The sequence below is a fragment of the Thalia democratica genome, chromosome 7, assembly GCF_965202585.1.
Source record: "Thalia democratica chromosome 7, ktThaDemo2.hap1.1, whole genome shotgun sequence".
NCBI classification, from domain to species: Eukaryota; Metazoa; Chordata; class Thaliacea; order Salpida; family Salpidae; genus Thalia; species Thalia democratica.
In genome coordinates this window covers 57,398,466-57,418,142 of record NC_139171.1, presented here as the reverse complement: position 1 = coordinate 57,418,142, position 19,677 = coordinate 57,398,466, and the positions used below count along the sequence as shown (strand labels likewise).

The 19,677-nt window shown below is 24.5% G+C and overlaps 1 protein-coding gene across 3 annotated transcripts; it reads right to left on the bottom strand.

The window, feature by feature from the left end:
* Nucleotides 1-2,380: 2,380 nt before the first annotated feature.
* LOC145840145 (cathepsin L-like) lies at nucleotides 2,381-19,063 on the bottom strand. Of its 3 annotated transcripts, XR_014370102.1 has the most exons (13): nucleotides 18,866-19,063; nucleotides 17,878-17,928; nucleotides 17,736-17,811; nucleotides 17,313-17,487; nucleotides 16,270-16,400; nucleotides 15,272-15,426; nucleotides 14,314-14,491; nucleotides 9,329-9,405; nucleotides 8,952-9,004; nucleotides 8,827-8,881; nucleotides 6,673-6,822; nucleotides 3,456-3,580; nucleotides 2,381-2,809 (listed from the first exon to the last, which is right to left on the bottom strand). XR_014370102.1 is itself a non-coding variant. In XM_082947291.1 (12 exons), exons 1-12 carry the CDS (start codon nucleotides 19,052-19,054, stop codon nucleotides 3,524-3,526), a joined length of 1,347 nt encoding a protein of 448 aa, XP_082803417.1. In that variant the 5' UTR covers nucleotides 19,055-19,063; the 3' UTR covers nucleotides 3,214-3,523. The 3 variants fall into 3 exon arrangements, 2 of the variants coding, with proteins under 2 accessions (XP_082803417.1, XP_082803418.1); XM_082947291.1 differs by lacking the exon at nucleotides 2,381-2,809 and having other exon boundaries at nucleotides 3,214-3,580; XM_082947292.1 differs by lacking the exons at nucleotides 2,381-2,809; nucleotides 3,456-3,580 and adding an exon at nucleotides 3,700-3,970.
* Nucleotides 19,064-19,677: the final 614 nt, after the last annotated feature.

Here is a 19,677-nt window from a genome sequence, read left to right as displayed (position 1 = left end):
ACTGTTCGTAATTGCTGGTTTCCTTCATACGATGACCTTTCTTCTCCACTTGAACTCATATCTAATTTATAATAAAATAACTAAAACACAACATGTTCAATTTAATTTTCATCAATGCAACGACTAAAGAAAATTTAGTAGTCACACTAATATACATATTTATAAAACAATTAGCTCTTTTTTAGATATTATGAACCTTTTTTAATCTAACTTCTCTCAAAAATTACCAAGTATTAATATTTATATTAATACATTTTTTTTAATCTAAGAAAATACTTTAAGCAGTAAAATTACTTAAAATATTTTTGAACTTTTAGTTGACTTTTGAATATTTTTACCATTCAAGTAGTCACTTTAATGTAGTACAAATGCCTAAAAAATATTTTTTTAATGATTTGTTATAAATTTTTTAAAACTAATACTTACAACCTAAACCTAAACTTACAACCTAAAATATGTACAGTCATGTAATGTTTAAAGTTAATAAAAGTATATATATTTTTGTTTTTGTAAAGTATTGTACACCGGTTTTGAAAATAACAATACTTATACAAGATACTTCAAAACATGATTATATTTTACAAAGGCTAAATAAAGTTTATACATTTGATTAAAAAATAGCTTAATGAAAAAAGAACTTAAATTTTTGATTAAGTCCTAAAATGGTCAAAATTTGTTTGAGTTTTGTGAACTCAAAAACTAAAGTTTTGAAATCAGTCTAATGGATATGATGGTTGCCTAGGTATAGACTTTATTTTAGGCAGTTATATTAAACACAATATTTTAAATGTTTTTTTTTAATTTATATTCTATTTAAGATTCACATGGTATTCTTTTGCTATGTACGTACATACAAAGAAAAAGTTTTTTACACTAAAGTTTTGAAAAAGTCATTTAGTTAGATTATCAGATCACAAGCTCTAAATAGTTCAAGATCCAGTATCGTTTTTTTAGTTCGTTTTAAACTCATAGGTCAGTCTCAACCAAAGGAACATGCAGTCGTCAAACTACCAACAGTTATTTATCTTCCATTTTTGTTATTAAAGCTCAATTTCGACTAACTCTTGTCTGACGGTATATAAAAGTTCAAGCTTTAGCTTCAATGACTCTCGTCAGTTTTTTTTTAAATTTAGTTTCGCTACTTGAAATAATAATGTGACCTCATATAAAATTCAAACAAGTTTAATTTAAGTTAACAGTAAAAAATAGAGAAAACTTAGATTCTAAAGCGTGTAGTGTTGACGATTTTTTTTAATAAATAGAAGTTTTATAACAGCGAAATTAATTATTCTCTAAAAAAAAAGTATAAAGTTATAAATTATTTAAAAACAATAACTATTTATTAGCCCACTTAGTGATGCCTTAAAAAGCAGTATTAAAGTACTGTCATGAATTTCTTTATTAAAAAAAGTGATTTGAAAAGACCGATATTTTTATTTAGAAGCTTGTGACACAGTAACTGATTAAAAAAATAAAACAGCACAGTAATCAAAGACCATTAAAAACTTAGTAACACTCAAGGTTATTTGTTTATGAAATAAGAAAATATCTTTAAATTTTTAAAAGACTTTACTAATATCAGTAGATTTAATTTTCATGAGCTTCTTTTTCTAATAGTAAAATTGTTTAAGGTTATTAAAGATTGAAATTTTTAAGCTTTTTTACAGTTTAGAGTAATAAAGTTTTAATATATTATATTAATAATTAAATTGATACTTTGATGGTATTATTAATAAAAACAAATATTATCAAAATTTCTGTAAACAAATATATTTGAAAAGTTTATGATTGAAACATAATGAGTTTATTATGTTTTGTACATCTGTATTATAATGTGTTACAAAGATTAAAAAAAAAACAAATTTCTAAACTGTTTTATTGTACATAAGTATAAAAAAACAAATTATTTCTTTTATCAAAAATTTCATTTTTGTAACCTCTATATTTAAATGACTAGTTTTATTTATAAAGATTTAAAGTACTTAGCTAGATAAAATTTAATATTACGTGCCTTAAAATTTTATTTTAGTTAAAAATAAGGTATTTTTAAATAATAATAAGGTTTCTTTCAGATGAAAAGCATTGCGTTTAAATGACGAATAATTACGCATTGCACTTTAAAGTGCTTATTTACTTAGCAGTCCTTTTTTTGAATTATACACAGTTGGTTATTTTAACTTAATTGAAAAAACTCATATTTTTTTGTGAATGAGATTAAAGTTAAATTATTCAAAAAAAAACATTTTTTTACATAATTAAACATTTAAAAACAGTAACTTAGTATAAAAAGATCGAACCAATCAGATTAGTTTTGATTTTTGGTCTAGTAAAAACGTTTTAATACTTTTTGAATGGTGATTCTAACCTTTATATGCTCAACAGCTAGAAAAGTTTATTAAGTTTTAAAAAATGAGAAGTAAGGAAATTTTAAAATAGAGGAAACTAAGTTTTTTATAAGTAAAAAATATTTAGCTACAAATCTATCTGTTCTTATTCGTAAATGAAAAAGCAAAATTTCTAAATAGATAACTATGCAAAATTTGCTTATAAATTATACTTGCTAGTTGCTATTCTTTTTAGCAACATGTTTTTTATTAGGTTAAAGGTAAACATTAATCATTGATACTGTCTATTGAACGACAAAAAAAAAAGAGCGCTTGAAATATTTGCCACATAGACCTGCACAACAAAAACCTTTTAATAATCGAGTCATACTCCATCAATCCATCGACTATGGATACAAGTAACAGGCATGGTAAAATTGAAAGCCACCAATTTCAGCTGTTTTATCGCCATAGTAACTGGAAAGCTAAAGTAAGATATTATAGCTAATTTTTACTCATATTTTATATTAAGTTTAATAACTTAATGTTTATTACTTTTATTGTATTAAACTTAACATAATGTTTTAAAATACATAAGTCTTGACTTACTTCATTGTTTAAATACTTTGATTGTAAAATAAAAAAATTATAATATTTTTTTTCAATAACAAAATATGAAGATCTTCTTAAATTATTTTTAGCTTAAAGCTTTAATAAAAAAAATTTAAATATAAAATAATATTCTTTTGTAAATTTATCTTTTATTCAACATTACTATACATTAACTATTAATTTTTTGTTTGAATTTGAAAAAAGTTAAATACATAAGTTTTTTAAGGTACAATAGTCTTAAATGTTCTAATATCTAAAAAAAGTTAGAAACAACATCTTCAGAGAAACACTTTAATTTGTTATTTAAAGTACATAAAAATAAATATTGCTTTGTCCACAAATAAGAATTGTAAATTATAGGCTAATTTTTTCTGAAGAAATAACTACATAGCAAAAATTTGTGGCTGTAATAAAAATCAATGATTTTAATGATGAAACTAAAAACAATTTTTGTTTTAACTATTTTTGATATCTACATAAAGAGATAACCAATATTAAATATAAAAAAAATATAAGAACTTTGTAAAAGTTTGTCCACACTTAAGATTAGAAAATCCCACTGTCGGGGGTTTTTTGATAGTTATTTGTTAGTTTGCGACGCTTGTTACCATCTTTGGGCCGCACAAAAGAAGTCTTCCACAGGGCTATAAATAATATTTGTAGCATTTAACATAAGAATACTGTTTAAAACTACACCTTAATGTTAAGTAAACATACCAGCTGATGAAACATTTGGAATATTTGTATAAAAATTGTTTGAAAGTTATAAAAAAAAAAAGCGTTTATTTGCGAGTTACGAATAAAAACTATTTACAGTGAGAATTCATCAAAAACAACTGCTAAAAAAATCTACAAATATTTACATATATTGCAGCTTGGTATAAATAAAGCTTCTTTTAGTGTAAGGCAACAAAACTTAAAAGTTTCAAATAATTGACAGAAAAAATAAAATTATTATTTTAATCGATAATTGCAGATGTCGCCATTTGATTGACGCCGCAAGAACCGTCTCCCCTGTATATTCTGTAATATCCCTGAAAAAAATTAAATAAAAAATATTTAGTAATAAACATCAAAAAATAAAACTAATAATAAATATTCTGTAATATCCCTCAAAAAAATCATATACTTAGTAATAAATATGAAATAAAAAACTAATAATAAATATTCTGTAATATATCTGAAGATAAAAATCAAATATTTAGTGTTAAACATGAACAAATTAAATAATAAATATTCTGTAATATGTCTGTATAATATTTTAGTGGTAATATTTTAGTTTATGCATTGGTCAATAAAGGCTTTCAAATTATTTTGATTAAATTTCAAATACGAAATTATATAAAATAAATTTGTTAATGAACTTTTATTTGAAACCTAACGATTTTAAGTTAGTCTAAAAATTTACAATAAGTTTCAATTAAATCCTTTTAAACCTTATCTTAAAACTAACAACTAGATATGAACTTGTTATAAACGTAAAAAATAATTGCAATAAATATATATATATATTAAAAGTTTTATAAAAAGTTCTGATCGATAGTGCTCGACAAATTATACTGGAGCCAAATATTTATCTAATTATATAAAAACTATAACTTATACAGCTGTTTCACACATTGAAATGTAAAATTTCATGTGATCGTCAGTAAGTTACAGTTTATTATAATAGTGAACAGAAATTTCGATTTAAAATTTTTTATAATAATTGTGACGTAGTAATGGTACAGTTTATTGTACGATTAGCTGAATTCGAACTGATTGTTCAGCTAAACAGCTGTTCAAATTCAAATCAGTTCGAATTCAGCTAATCGTACAATAAACTGTACCATTACTACGTCACAATTATTATAAAAAATTTTAAATCGAAATTTCTGTTCACTATTATAATAAACTGTAACTTACTGACGATCACATGAAATTTTACATTTCATGTGTGAAACAGCTGTATAAATTATAGTTTTTATATAATAAGATAAATAAAATATATATATATATATTGTATATATATATACATAAAAGCTAGAATATTTTTTTAATTTTACTGAGTAAAAACAAAGCAATTGGTCTTTTATTGCTTTTAAACAGGAAATCGTTACAAACTATTAGCGAGTCATAAAAGTTGTTTTGTACAATTTCAAATAGATGTATATTATATTATTATTATTATATTATTGCATATCATAAAAATTTCATAGGCGTTTTAAATTAGCACAAAATTTGCAAAGTATTAATATTTGTTGAAATATGATAATTTTTAAATGATAGAAAAATAACAGCAACTCTTTTTGGCAAAAAAAATATTTTTCTTATTTTTAATGGAGTAAAATTAAAACCTAAATTAGTAATAAAATTAAAATCATAATTTTTACTTCCTGTTAAGTAGTTTTTTAAAGTTGCAAGTTTTTTAATAATTTAAAATCTATGATTGCAACATTGAAAAACTCACGTAAAACAGTTTGTTCAAAATTTTTTTTTGGAAACTTTGTAAACTAAATCTAAATTAAATTTTAGATTTAAAGAAGCCTTCAGTTTAATTAAAACAATTTAAAAAAAAGTTCTCTTTTAATATTTTTTGCTACAAATACAGTGCATTAGTCTTTTTTGAGTTTACAAAAAAGTTTTTACACTTAAACTTGCTGTTCGTTGATATTGTCACATTTGTTTGACCAAAACTAATTATTTATTTTAATTTCTAAAAATAAAACCCTCAAAATTCGAAAAATGCTGAAGAATTTTAAAGTTTTTTCCTTAAGATTGGTGAAGTAATTGAAAGTTATCAAAAGTTTATTTTGAAATACATAGGCTTTGTAAAAAAAAGAATGTTGGTTACATAAATTTTTTTTACAATTCTTTTTTTCTCATAATTATAGTTTGCTGTTACAAAAAACTTGAGTATTTAAGCTATTTGATCATTTTGATAATTTCTTTAACTTAATTTGTTTTTGCAAATTGTAAATGTTGATAATTAAAAAGTATCAGCACACATTAAAATAATAAACATATCATAATAATTACCACTTTTTTATAAAATTATAAATGTTAAGGAAATTCAATAAAATATTAATTATCAATTTATGATTAAACGTTAACTATGAACGTAATAAATTAAATATAATAAACAGCAAAAGTAAAACTTAAATAGTAAAACTATAAAATTAAAAACAATTAATAATTATATTGAATTGATAATTACTGTTTTGTACAACTAAAACCATAACTATATAAAAATATTGAATATTATAAAATGTACAAATTAATTCCTAATTATAATAAACTTTTTAAAAACAAATAATCAAACACCCTTGCCTTAAATTTACAGTAAATAACTATAATATACTATATATAAACAACTAATATAGTAATTAATATAATAATATATATAATAAAAATGTTCTTATAGTTTTTGTTAACTTTTAACAAATTTCTGCAACTAAAATACTTTTGAAGTCAATACTGAAAAAAAATTAAACAGTTAACCATAGACTAAGACAACTAATAGTATAATAAATAATATAATAAATAATATAATAAATAATATAATAAATAATAAAATTAATAATATTATAAACAATATAATAAACAATATAATAAATAATATAATAAATAATATAATAAATAATAAAATTAATAATATTATAAACAATATAATAAACAATATAATAAATAATATAATAAATAATATAATAAACAATATAATGAACAATATAATCAATAATATAATAAACAACCAAACCTCTTCGCCCCAATCCGGTCCCCACGAGTTCTTGATTATCCAATAAGGCTTCTCCTTTTCGACCCCGTACCCGACAATCAGCACCCCGTGATCGATCCCCGACGGCCGGCAGAAAATCTTCCACGGGTGGGAAATACCCCCAAAGTAAAACTGAAATTGATTTAACGCACAACTGATTTATGCCTCTCAGGTGGATATTGAATTGAAAAATTTCAAAGACGTTTTTGAATGTCAATTAAAAATTTTCACTTAATAAATTAATAATCCCTAATGGTCTGTAGATTATCTTTCGTGGGTAGAAAATTCTCCAAAAGTAAAACTGCTCAATTTTTTTTTTGTAATGATTTAATGTAAAATTTATTACTTCTCTTAAATGAGTTTAAATTAAGTTTTGTTTTTGAATTTCAAGAAATTTCTCTGAAGTAAAACTGTAAAATTTATTGATTCCTCTTACAGCAGGAAATTGGAAAGTTTCAGGTTGCTAAAACACTGGAAAAATTTTGTGAAACAATTAGTCAATGGGAAAACTTATTTTCATGTGAAGTTCAAAAATACTCGAAAAAAATTAATATTTTTAATTGAACTTTTTTACTATTAATATTATATAAACATTGCTCATAAAAGTTAATTTGGAGTTAGAAAATGTAAAACTGAAAATACAAAATAGCTTTGGTAGAATTATTAAAGTTTGATAACACTAGAATAATTTTAAAAATTAAGTAAAATAAAATTACACAAATTTTAAAACAACTGACTTATGGATAGTTTTTAATTAGTAGTGATTTAAAAAAACAAATATTTTGTTATATTTTTGAAAGTTATTTTGAACACATTAACTAACAGATTTTGTTAAAAGAAATAATATGTAATTAAACTGAGTCTTAACTAATTACGGTTTTAAATACGATGAAAAACTCGTATTAACAAGTTCAAGTTGTTCGGAATTGTAATAGATTATTAACATTTATTTGAAATAAGTCAAGTAGGTGCTTGTAACAAATTTCAAAACAAGATGATTTCATTGTTTTGTCAAAAGCTAATCTATAGTTGTTGGTTACAGTTCTTTTGCTTATGATCATCAAACTACGTTGCAATTTTGAAAATCACAAGTATCTCAATTGCAAGATCGCTTTGTTGTTTTGTCAAAAAATGATAATTGAGTTATGAGAATATCTATTGTCAAGCAAGTGGTCGAACTTGTGATGAGTGTTTTATTACGTTAATTATTTTACAAGCATTCAAGTTACAATAATTTTTACAATTATTTAAATACGATTATTTTTTTTATAAAAATTCAAAACACAACAATTTTTTGATAAGTTTTTTAAATAACGATAACTTTTGATGAGTTTTCAATTACAAAAATTTTTTGATGAGTATTTAATTTGTAATGTTTAGTATACAGTGTTAGTTAGTTTTATTTTGACGAGTTAAAAAAAATATATTTTTTTTGATGACTATTCTACTACTGCTGTTGTGAAAGACGTGAAAATTTGTTTTTAGTTTTATATAAGAACACATTTTAATGCTGACTATAAAAAATATTCTTCAATAAACTCAGGTAACCTATTGATCAAAGAAAAACTTAAATGTAATATATATATTTATAACTTTTGAACTTTGTACTTATTTTTTGTTAATAAAACATTATAAAGATTCAAGATGTATAAAAGTTTAACTAACTTCGATAGTACCTAAGGACATTACTTAACTATATTAAAATTGTTAAACTTAGAAAATTACTATTTTAAACTTGAAATGTTTAAATTTATGATAAGCTTTTTAGATTTTATTTAAAAAAGACAGACTACCCACTATATTCATCATTCCTAGTAAAAAGTGCAAAACAAGTTAGAAATATTAATTTTATATTCCCTTTTTTTAGATAATTTCAAATGCAGTCACTTAAATCAATTCATGTTGCCTGCGTAACATATTCACTTTACACTTTAACATGTACATATACATTGTAAAGTATCACAGTTTTTTATGCATACACATTTCTCATAATGATACATTATGACTAATAATCTAATAATACAAACAAAATTAATTAGATAATATCAACTGCATGAAATTAGCATTTATTCCTGATTATTAGTAACAATAAAAACATAATAATACAAATAAAATTCACTAAATAAATTATCTAACCTGCATAAGGTTAGCATTTATTCCGATGCTGATCGGTCCTTTTTCCGCTACCCATCTGAAACAAATAATGTTAACAAACAACTGAAAAAAATTATGTATAAAATAAGTATATAAAACATTCCTACCTGGCAAGTTCATCCTCGTTTGTAGGCAGAGCCACAGAATCGTTCACATACACCTTTAATATTTACATAAATCATTTTCAATAGACTGTCGACTACATTTAAGGTTGTAGTGAAAAAAAATATTTCAATAAGTATTTGTTACTGTAAATCGTTAAAACGTGAAAGACTGTTATACAAAGCTTGTATGCGTCTTGTTTCAGCTTGCGATTATCAGTTGAAATATAAACACTGTTTACTTTTTTACACATTCAACTTTGATTCATCGTTATCATTTGAAACTGAAATTATCCCCGGAAAACGTTTATCGTTGCAAGGGGTAGAGTTTGGGACTGATGTTTTTTTTACCACAAAAAAAAAAAACTGAATTATCAACAAACCTTCAATTTTGATTGGTCCAACTTGCACTTCTCATCAGCGGCGTCGTACGGGTAATCCCCTTCCGTTTCAAGGCCTCCTGCGATTGGTTTAAATTAAAAGTGAAGTGACTTGATCGGATTAAATTAAGTATAAAAATTTAAAGAAATGCGATTCGATAACAAAGATTTTATATCAAATTATCTTCTACTAAAAAACTGATTCTTGTTGCGCGCTGATAGCCTTGTAAAAAAATAATTAAAAATTTTAAATAATTGTTCACAACTTTCAGTTAAGAACTCTTATAATAACTTTATGCAAACCCTTGATCAAGACTCCCTGTGATTGGTTTAAATAAATTTGATAGGATAAGGAAATACTAATTAATTTAATCGAATTATCTATAATCGCATAGTTTAAAACAAATATTTTGCCTACATCTTAACCAATGGATATTAACCAGATATTTTAAATGTAGGAAATACTTGCGCCCGTGTGCAGAAGACTTATAACAAAAAATTAAAATATTTAACCGCTTTCAGGGTTCGTGCGCAATTTTTTTTTTCATTTAGCCTGACTGAGACCAATTTAGCCTGACATTTTTTCAAAGTAAAGAAAATCTTCTTTAGAAGTCATTTTAGATAATTAGGGGTCTTAATTAGTACTATTGTAGTCTCCGACTTCAACTAGCTTTATCTCAAAAACATTTTGAGCTTTAAAAATCTGCAAAAAGAAGCTCATCATAGCTTAGTTACAATTCAATAAAATAAGACTAAATTGTGAAAAAGGTGATTGACCCCCTTATGCCCTTAACATAACAAATTCAGTGATAATTTTTAAAATAAGTGTTATATCTAATACTAGTGTAAAAATTTAATATATATTACTAAACACAATTGTTCAATTTAATTAAGCACTTAGTAAAAATATTATAACCAGAAGATTTTTAACAAAACGACGTGCATTGTCGTGTTTTATTAAAATCTAAAATGAAACGCTTACACGAGTATTGAAATTCAAATAAACAGCCAAGTTGTTGAACTAAACTCTAATGTTTAAACTGTATTTTTTTTATGAATTTTCATAATTATGACGTATATAATCTAGTCAAAACAAAATAATGAAGATTCTTAAAAAATTTTCAGAGATTCAACAAAAGGTTTTAAGTATTTATTTTTACAAATACTGAATGATTTTGTCTTAATTAACTAAATCATTATTTAGAAATCAATTCACATCTTAATTTGATCTTAAAAAGATTTCTCAATTCTTTTTAATCAAAAATTTTGAAGCATTTGAACTGAGAAAAACTGAGATTCTCAAATTTTTAAATAAAAAAACTGATTTAGCCTGACGTTTTTCAACTTTTTTCAAAAAAACTGATGTAGCCTGACTTAGCCTGATTTAGCCTGACGCGCACGAACCCTGCGCTTTTATTAATTTAGTCGTAGTAAAATTTTCAATTATAAAAAGTTTTAAAACTAAAAGTTTTATTAAATTTTAAACAACGTTTGAACACTAGTAAAAATAAAATAACTGTTTTGCAATTACTGTTGATAAATTTTGAAATAAAATTCAACCTTGTTATAGATATTTTAATGTTTGAGTTTGTAAAAAGTATTTGGATAAACTAAACTGTTGATTTCGTAAGTGAAACACTGAAATATACTTAAAAATTTGTACCAAGCACCTACTTTATTTAGTTATTAAAAATTTATTATTAATTTAGTACAACTCCAAACAACTTGAACTTAATTGTACGGATTTGAATTTTATTAAATCTAAATATTCAGGTTACGTCCTGTTGTTGTATTAATAATGTACAATAGTATATTTACGAAAATATTCTAAAGAGAACTGTTGTGAAAAATATTTAAAATGCTTCAACTTTTTGTAAAACAAACTTTTCAAGCAATTAGAAGCGAAACAAACAACTAAAGGCAAACATTGACTTTAATAAATATTAGTAATAAATATAAAAAAAATAAACTACAAAGCTAAATTTTTACCACGTCATTATTTTAAAAAATCTTTGAAAGCAGTTACTTTTTCATATCCTGTTTTAACTTCGATATGAACATTTCTCATTGCTTACGTCAGAATGATTAAAAAGTTAATTAACTTTTTTTATGGTCACTCTTTGCACATAGGATTTAATTTAGTGAGAATTAAACGTTTGTATGTTTAATCGTTTTTGGACCAAACTAAAACTAGATCCTCTAAAGTTAGTACAATTTTAAATTGATAGATTACTGTTCAGTCTTACTATTAAACAGTTAAGTACTAAGAAGAACTTGTTAAAAACTAAAACTATTTTCACCAAACTGTATTAAAGTATACACTTTTTTCACTTTTAAGTAAACATATCTTCAAATCTAGTCAGAAAAAATTGTATAATAATTTTGGCTCTTACTAAAAATAACTTTTGTATAAAATAAATTTGTATATATTTCTACAGGAAAAATCAATAAAAAAATAAATATATATATTGGTGTTTGTATATTAAAATCTATTTTATTAAACATTATTTTCCATACTATATAAATTTGAAAAAACAACTAAACTTATCTATATAAGTTATGCGTAAACAAAATAAAAATGACTAGGACTTCTTAGTCATATGTTTTGTTTATCTATAATGAAACTTCATTATAGTCTATTACAATTTTTTAGCTTTCTATATCCAAAAAACATTATTTTATTTAATGCTTATTTGAAAACTTCCTACACTTACAATAATTTTTGGGTAGTAATAATATATCAATTTATTTTTTAGTTCATGAAGAGATAATTTAAAATTCTTAAGTATTTGCGTAGAACTAAGAACTTAAAAGTAACTATTTTGAATTAAAACACCAAAACTTTATTAACAAGGGAGTTTAGTTATAAAAGAATAAGTTTTTTTTTTTTTAATATACCTATGTTCATGATAAAAATATAAAAATATTAGTTGTGTAAAAATATATATATATATATATATTAACTAAAAACACTTAATCTTTAAAAAGTGTAAAACTCAAATGTAACAATTAACTTTTTTTGTACAGATAAACAATATTATAACATTCTTAGCAACTTTAAACGAAATAAACTAATACAACTATTTTTAATAACATTGTATGTCTTTTAAACCACCATCAAAAATAATAAACAACCATTTAAAGAAATTTGTTATATTGTATAACTTTAAAGAATTTTAAAACTGAAATTTAGATATAGATCATTTAGAACTGAAAATAGAACAAACAGAAATAAAACAAACCTATTTTTTATTTATAATGTACATTTTTCAAATAAATTTATTATTACGAAAAAATTTCAATAGTCTAAGAATTAATAGTATTATTCATATCAACCCACCTATTTTCTTGATAAAATTGTACTCATTATTAGATTATATGATTGAGTATTATAATATTTAAAAGTTAAATAAATAAAGTTTAAATTAGTGCAACAAAAACACTACATCTATTTTTTTGACAACATACAAATGAACCCTAAAAAAATAATTTAAAACTATATAAATCAAATTACCCAATTTCTTGACAAAATTTTATTCATAAGAAGGCAGTCTACTCTTGTAAATTTAAAACTTAACATTGACTGATAGTTTATTTCTAATAATTAACCAAATTTCCTAATAACATTTTAAGTATTAGAAAATAGTTTACCATCACAAATATTTAAATAGAATATTTTAAACAAATATAAAAAAGTAAACCAAACCTATTTTTTTGGTAACTTAGTACGCAAAAAATGAAATTCACTGATGTAAATTTAAATTGAAATTCTAACTAATAGTAATACAACTATTTCTAACTATTTATCAAATTTCTTAATAACATTATATGATAAAACAATTTTAGTATAGTATTGCAAATATTAAACAAAATTAAAAAGTACAAATCAAGCCTAATTTCTTGATAACATTGTAAGCATTTGAAGAAGTCCTTCGTTTAAAACTTACAATAAAATAATCAAAATTAAAAGGCATAATACAAACCTAATTTCTTGATAACATTGTAAGCATTTGAAGAAGTCCTTCGTTTAAAACTTACAATAAAATAATCAAAATTAAAAAGCATAATACAAACCTAATTTCTTGATAACATTGTAAGCATTTGAAGAAGTCCTTCGTTTAAATTTTACAATAAAATAATCAAAATTAAAAAGCATAATACAAACCTAATTTCTTGATAACATTGTAAGCATTTGAAGAAGTCCTTTGTTTAAAACTTACAATAAAATAATCAAAATTAAAAAGCATAATACAAACCTAATTTCTTGATAACATTGTAAGCATTTGAAGAAGTCCTTCGTTTAAAACTTACAATAAAATAATCAAAATTAAAAAGCATAACACAAACCTAATTTCTTGATAACATTGTAAGCATTTGAAGAAGTCCTTCGTTTAAAACTTACAATAAAATAATCAAAATTAAAAGGCATAATACAAACCTAATTTCTTGATAACATTGTAAGCATTTGAAGAAGTCCTTCGTTTAAAACTTACAATAAAATAATCAAAATTAAAAAGCATAATACAAACCTAATTTCTTGATAACATTGTAAGCATTTGAAGAAGTCCTTCGTTTAAAACTTACAATAAAATAATCAAAATTAAAAAGCATAACACAAACCTAATTTCTTGATAACATTGTAAGCATTTGAAGAAGTCCTTCGTTTAAAACTTACAATAAAATAATCAAAATTAAAAGGCATAATACAAACCTAATTTCTTGATAACATTGTAAGCATTTGAAGAAGTCCTTCGTTTAAAACTTACAATAAAATAATCAAAATTAAAAAGCATAACACAAACCTAATTTCTTGATGACATTGTAAGCGTTAAAAGGAAGTCCACCATCAAAAATATTCAAATAAATATTTTTTTTTCAATGTATACAAACATATCAAACCTAATTTCTGATAACATTGTAAGCATTTGAAGGAAGTCCCCCGTTTAAAGTCTTTTTAATTTAAAAATGTACATACAAATAACACAAACCTAATTTCTTGATAACGTTGTACGCGTTTGAGGGGAGTCCCCCGTTGCACCCCTGATCTATGGAGTCGCAATCGACCAGCTCTTGCTCGCTCAGGCTCACCAGATTCTTCGTTTTCCTGAACCACTGACCTTCCACGTTGCCGGTCGTCGAGAACGCCCAACATGAACCGCACGATCCCTGTGTGTGAATAAAATTATAAAAACGAACAAGATAAGTTTGTATGAACAAATTGCAAGGTTTGAAATATATCTGATACAAAATAGATTGAATTGAAACTAAAATAATAAGTGGTAATAAATAATAAATATCAATTATAATAGTATAAATAAAAACAATAAGCTTAAAAAAAAAAAAAAATTAGTCCTTTTTTATATTTTAGACAGTTCCTCTAAGGTTTAATCATAAATAGCATACTTTGACCTCAATAACAAAAAACGTTCAGTTGTTGAGAATTCCCAACAAGAACAGCATGATTCCTATATAACTTCATAAGAATTAAATATGAACTGTCATCTAGCATGATAACCAAAACTTATTTAATGTTTTACATAGGTTTTTTTTGTATTTTAATTTTACAACCTTTACCTGAACTTATCTTTTCATACCTATTTTTTGCTAAGTTTAAATATTTTTGCTAGTTTTCACCAAAATAGTAATCTTTATGTTTATACACAAACGTATATTTTTTGTTAAATATTTGCATATAGTAGTAACACATTATCAGCTGCATATAAATCAGACTTTATATCAAAATGATGTTTAATCATTATTTTGCTCCTGATTTGAAAAAAAAAAATTGAAGGTATTTATTTCATTTAAATTGTAGCAAAACTAATGATTCACACTTGATTTTTCACAGGGGTAACAATATTAAACCTATATATATATATAAAGTAGTGTAAACCTAAATACATTTTTTACACTAATCACTATCTTTTAATTTTATTATAATCTCACTTGATTTTTAACAGGAGTAACGGCACCCAGCTTTCTCCAGTCAACTTCATCGGGAATCTTGGTGGATTTCAACAAAGTTTTGGTGTCTGCTAGCTTGGGTTTCTCCCCAAAGTGATCGACGAACCCCGGCCTGAAGTGCTTGCTGAACTCATCGGCTGTGAACAAAAATTAAAGTTATTGTAAATATTATTATTATTTGTTCAAAATTGAAAACTAAGAAAAATGCTGAACTCATCGGCTGTGAACAAAAATGATATAAGTAAAAATTTTATGACAGATTAGTTATAATATTTTGACTCATTTCAAAATAATATTTATATTTCATATAAAGAATTTAAACCTCAGGCTTATAAAAGAAAGGCTCACCGGATTCATCGGCTGTAATTTGATTTTAGCTAAAAAAATTTAGAAAAATTGAATACAATATTGTAAATGTTTCAAAAGTAATTTTACAAGTTCATTAATGAAACAAAAAAATGTTTGGATTGTGTAAAGACAGTTTGTAATAATTAAATGAATTGTAGTATTTAAATACTTTATGTCATAAATATTTGAGCTACATGTGTTTTATTGAGCTGTTGATTTGATGAACACTTTTTTTTGGACAAACTAACCCGATAAATGTCTCACAGCACATTCTTATACACATTTTGTTAGAAAACCGCCTTAACAAAAGTCCATGTAGATACAAACACAACAATTTTTACAAACATACTGGTCATGAACTTGGTCATCCAGTACTGATAAATTTATGATTTCTTAATTGGTTAAAATTAAAAAAAAAACAACAAGACAAACAAACCAGTGACAACCAACAACAATCAATATTTGATACTTTAAAAGTCTAGTTTTAATGCTGAATCGTGTACTTCTAATTTTCAAAACACTTTAAATTATAAAGCATCAATGTAAACGAACTGTTTATGTCCATGAATTTGGTCATCTGAGCAGCTTTAATAAAAATAATAAATATATACAAATTTTTATTTAAAACAAACTGGTCATGTCCATGAATTTGGTCATCCCGTACTGAGCAGTTCCCCTTTCCACCTGATTGAGGTGCCTGACCAGCTTCATGTTTTCGGCAAAAACTTCAAATTTTTTCTGCTTAACTTCAGTGTCGTCCTCTCTGAAGAAAACAACAAATTATATAATACAGACACATTTTTAAAGTGTTACATACTTAATAATGTCAGGTACAGCATTATACAGTTACAACATTATTTAGATTATGTTGTTATGTTCCTCATAGAAAACAACAACATATTCTATTTTATAGGTGTCATTCTTAACTTTTATCAATATATAAAAGTTTAGTGTTTTTGTCAAATAACACTATATTATGTATAACTAGGGTTGCCACAGACCGAGCTGAAAAAAATTCTTGACTCTTTGATAAAATTCTTAAGCAAAACAAATTCAAAAATACATAAAATAACCTTGAAACTATATAAATCTCTCAATCTTAATTATCCATTATATTAAGGTTAAAACGACAATTATTTTGCTTGATTCAGTCATATAACTCGTATTGCACCATTTTAACCATCTGGGCATGATCGATTATATGCAATAAACAGCTCTATAAGCAAAATACTTGCATTGACATAGTAAATACACATATGATATCATAGAAGATTTTAATTTATTCCAAATACTCAGTTAAACCCTGAAAAAAAAAGAATTGTGAAACAATCTTTTTTTGAAAGTAACATTAGCAAAATGGAGTTTGTAGTGATAATATTTTTTTTTATCAAGAGCATGTTTATATTAAATTTTCTTAATTTTCCTAAAATTTTTTCATAATCCCTTATTTTTTCCTGACTCTTGGTTTAATTTTTCCCACTTTTCCTGACTTCGTGGCAACCCTGATAACTTATTTATAAATACACTCAACACAAACAGGAAGTTATTCAAAAAAATTATTAATACATTATTATACAAGCTATTACATGTTCTGTTGAAATGGGTGTTGAAGTAGTCAAATTACTACTATTTATAAATAATATTCACTACCTTTTAATATTATTATAACACAAACCCGTATGTTCTGTTGAAATGGGTGTTGAAGGTGTCGAACAAGTAGGCCATGTATTCCTGACCTTTTGAAAACTTCAGAGTCTTCCTCTTGGTCGACATCAGCGATCTGCGCCTCCTGCTCTTGGCGCCTCCCGCGCTCTGCTTGTGCAATTCCGCCAAGCAAGATTGCATTTTGTCTAGAAATTATGACGTGTAGCAAAATGCTAGTTTCTATTTGCTGATTTGCATTTGAAACGTGGCAGACAACTTTTGCCAAGTGAAATTTCAATGAAGAGCTTTTACTTTTTAATTTTAAACTTTTAGTTCAAAAGTTGAAAATAACTTCAATCTAAAGCTTACAAAAATCAACTGTTAGTCCAATAAAAGTAAGCAAAATATAAGCTAAGAGTTAAAAGTGTTAATTCTTTATGAAAACATTCAATACCTTCCATACCACTCCCCATTTCAACTGAATTAAGATCGATTTGACGACTGAAGCTGACATAATACTTCACTCTATACTGAAAAAATATGTAGTTTAGAAAATAAATACTATGAGAAAACACTAATAAAAAATTATAACCAACCGTTTTATCCCCAGCAGTGTAGAACAATCTGTAGTTTAATCCATTCACCAACTGTTATAAAATTAACAGGTATTGAAACCAGTATACTATTTTCTTATTTTTTAAAACAAAAATCTTTACATATGACAAACTAATGTTTTATTATATGATAGAAGCTTGAAAATCAAAAAAAAAAAGTAGCACTATAATGAACGTTTTAAACTTTATAAGTGACGAAATTATGTAAACCCATGTAAACATGTTACTAAATATACATTTTTTAAATTGAATAAAGCAACCTCATAACTTAACAACTTTGATTTTTAAATTAGATTTTGCTTAATTGCTAAGTAAGTTTGAAGCTAAAAAAAAAACTTGATTGATAAGTACATATTTTAGGGTCTATTTTAGTTTGAAGCTAAGTTTAAGGTTAAAAACTATGTTCAGTAGTATAACAACATTGAAAAGATACAGTAAAGCTACTTAAATTGTGCTTTTTAATAAAAAAATTTTGATGATGAGAAAAAACTGATTTATATAATAGATTTTTTGTGTCAAATTAAAATTTCTACTTAACCTGTAAAAATTGTTCAACATTCCAGTTTTTTTTTTTTCCAAAATTACCTAAATTCCAGGTTTTTAAGGTTTGTTAGCCAAGTTGGCAAATTCCAGTTTTTTCCAGGTTTTTTGGCAACCCTGATTACCTTAAAAACTAAAAACACACTTAATTGTTGTTACTGTTTTGAAAGATAAATAGTAAACATATATAACCAGAAAATTTCAAACTAAACTATTATGAACTTACATTTGATTAATATTGTTAAAATAAATATTTTGAAATAATTATATAACTTAACTTTTACTAATAAATCTTAATTAGTTTGATGCCTGTCCTTTTTTGCTTAGTACATCCTAAAAACATATTTGTACAATGACATGTTCACTTTGTTAAAAAAATCAAAACACACAAAACAATCATTCTAAATTCATGACAAACTTTCAATCTTACCTGACGTTCCGCGCATTCAAGCTTCAAATTCTCCAAGTTGTATTGTGCACTGATCTTTTCAGCAACAACCTCCTGCTGTTCCATTTCTATGGGCGTGAGGCTGACCACCCTGTACCCTCCCAGCATCATGCCATGGCTCAAGCGCGCCAATGCACAAAAAAGTGCAAGCACGCACAACTTATTATACATTTATACTTTGTTTCTGTGTAATGAATATTTTTGGGTAAAATTAAGAAAGATTAGGGTCTACTAGCTTGCTTTTTTTTAACATTTAGAAATGTTACTTTTTTTAATTACAAAGCAATGATCTACACATAAAAATAATCTTATTAAATTATAAAATGTACAAAAAAGTGCAAGCACACACCATTTCTTATACATGTATAATTAGTTTCTGTGAATGGATTTTATTTTTCAAACAAGGATCTACTAGCCTGCTTTTTAAAAGAATGTTTGGAATTTTTTAATTTGTTAATTACAAAGCAATCATTAACAAAAAACAACATAGTCTTGCTTAAAGAAGCACACACAGTTTATTGTACACCTAAACTTATTTTCTGTTTAGTAAGTATGTTTGTGAAAATTAAGAAAAACAAGGATCAACTAGCTTTTTAAAAGATTGCTTGGACATGTTCATGTTTTCTAGTTATAATGCAGTCACAAAAACACACTGTTCCTTGTTAATTTAAATTTAGTTTTTTGCACAATCAAAGTTTGTTATGAGTCAATTTAAATCCGTAAACTATTTAAAACTTTTTTAGCTTTTTTTATCAAACAACTTTTACTTCAATAGTAATTATTTTGGAGAAAGC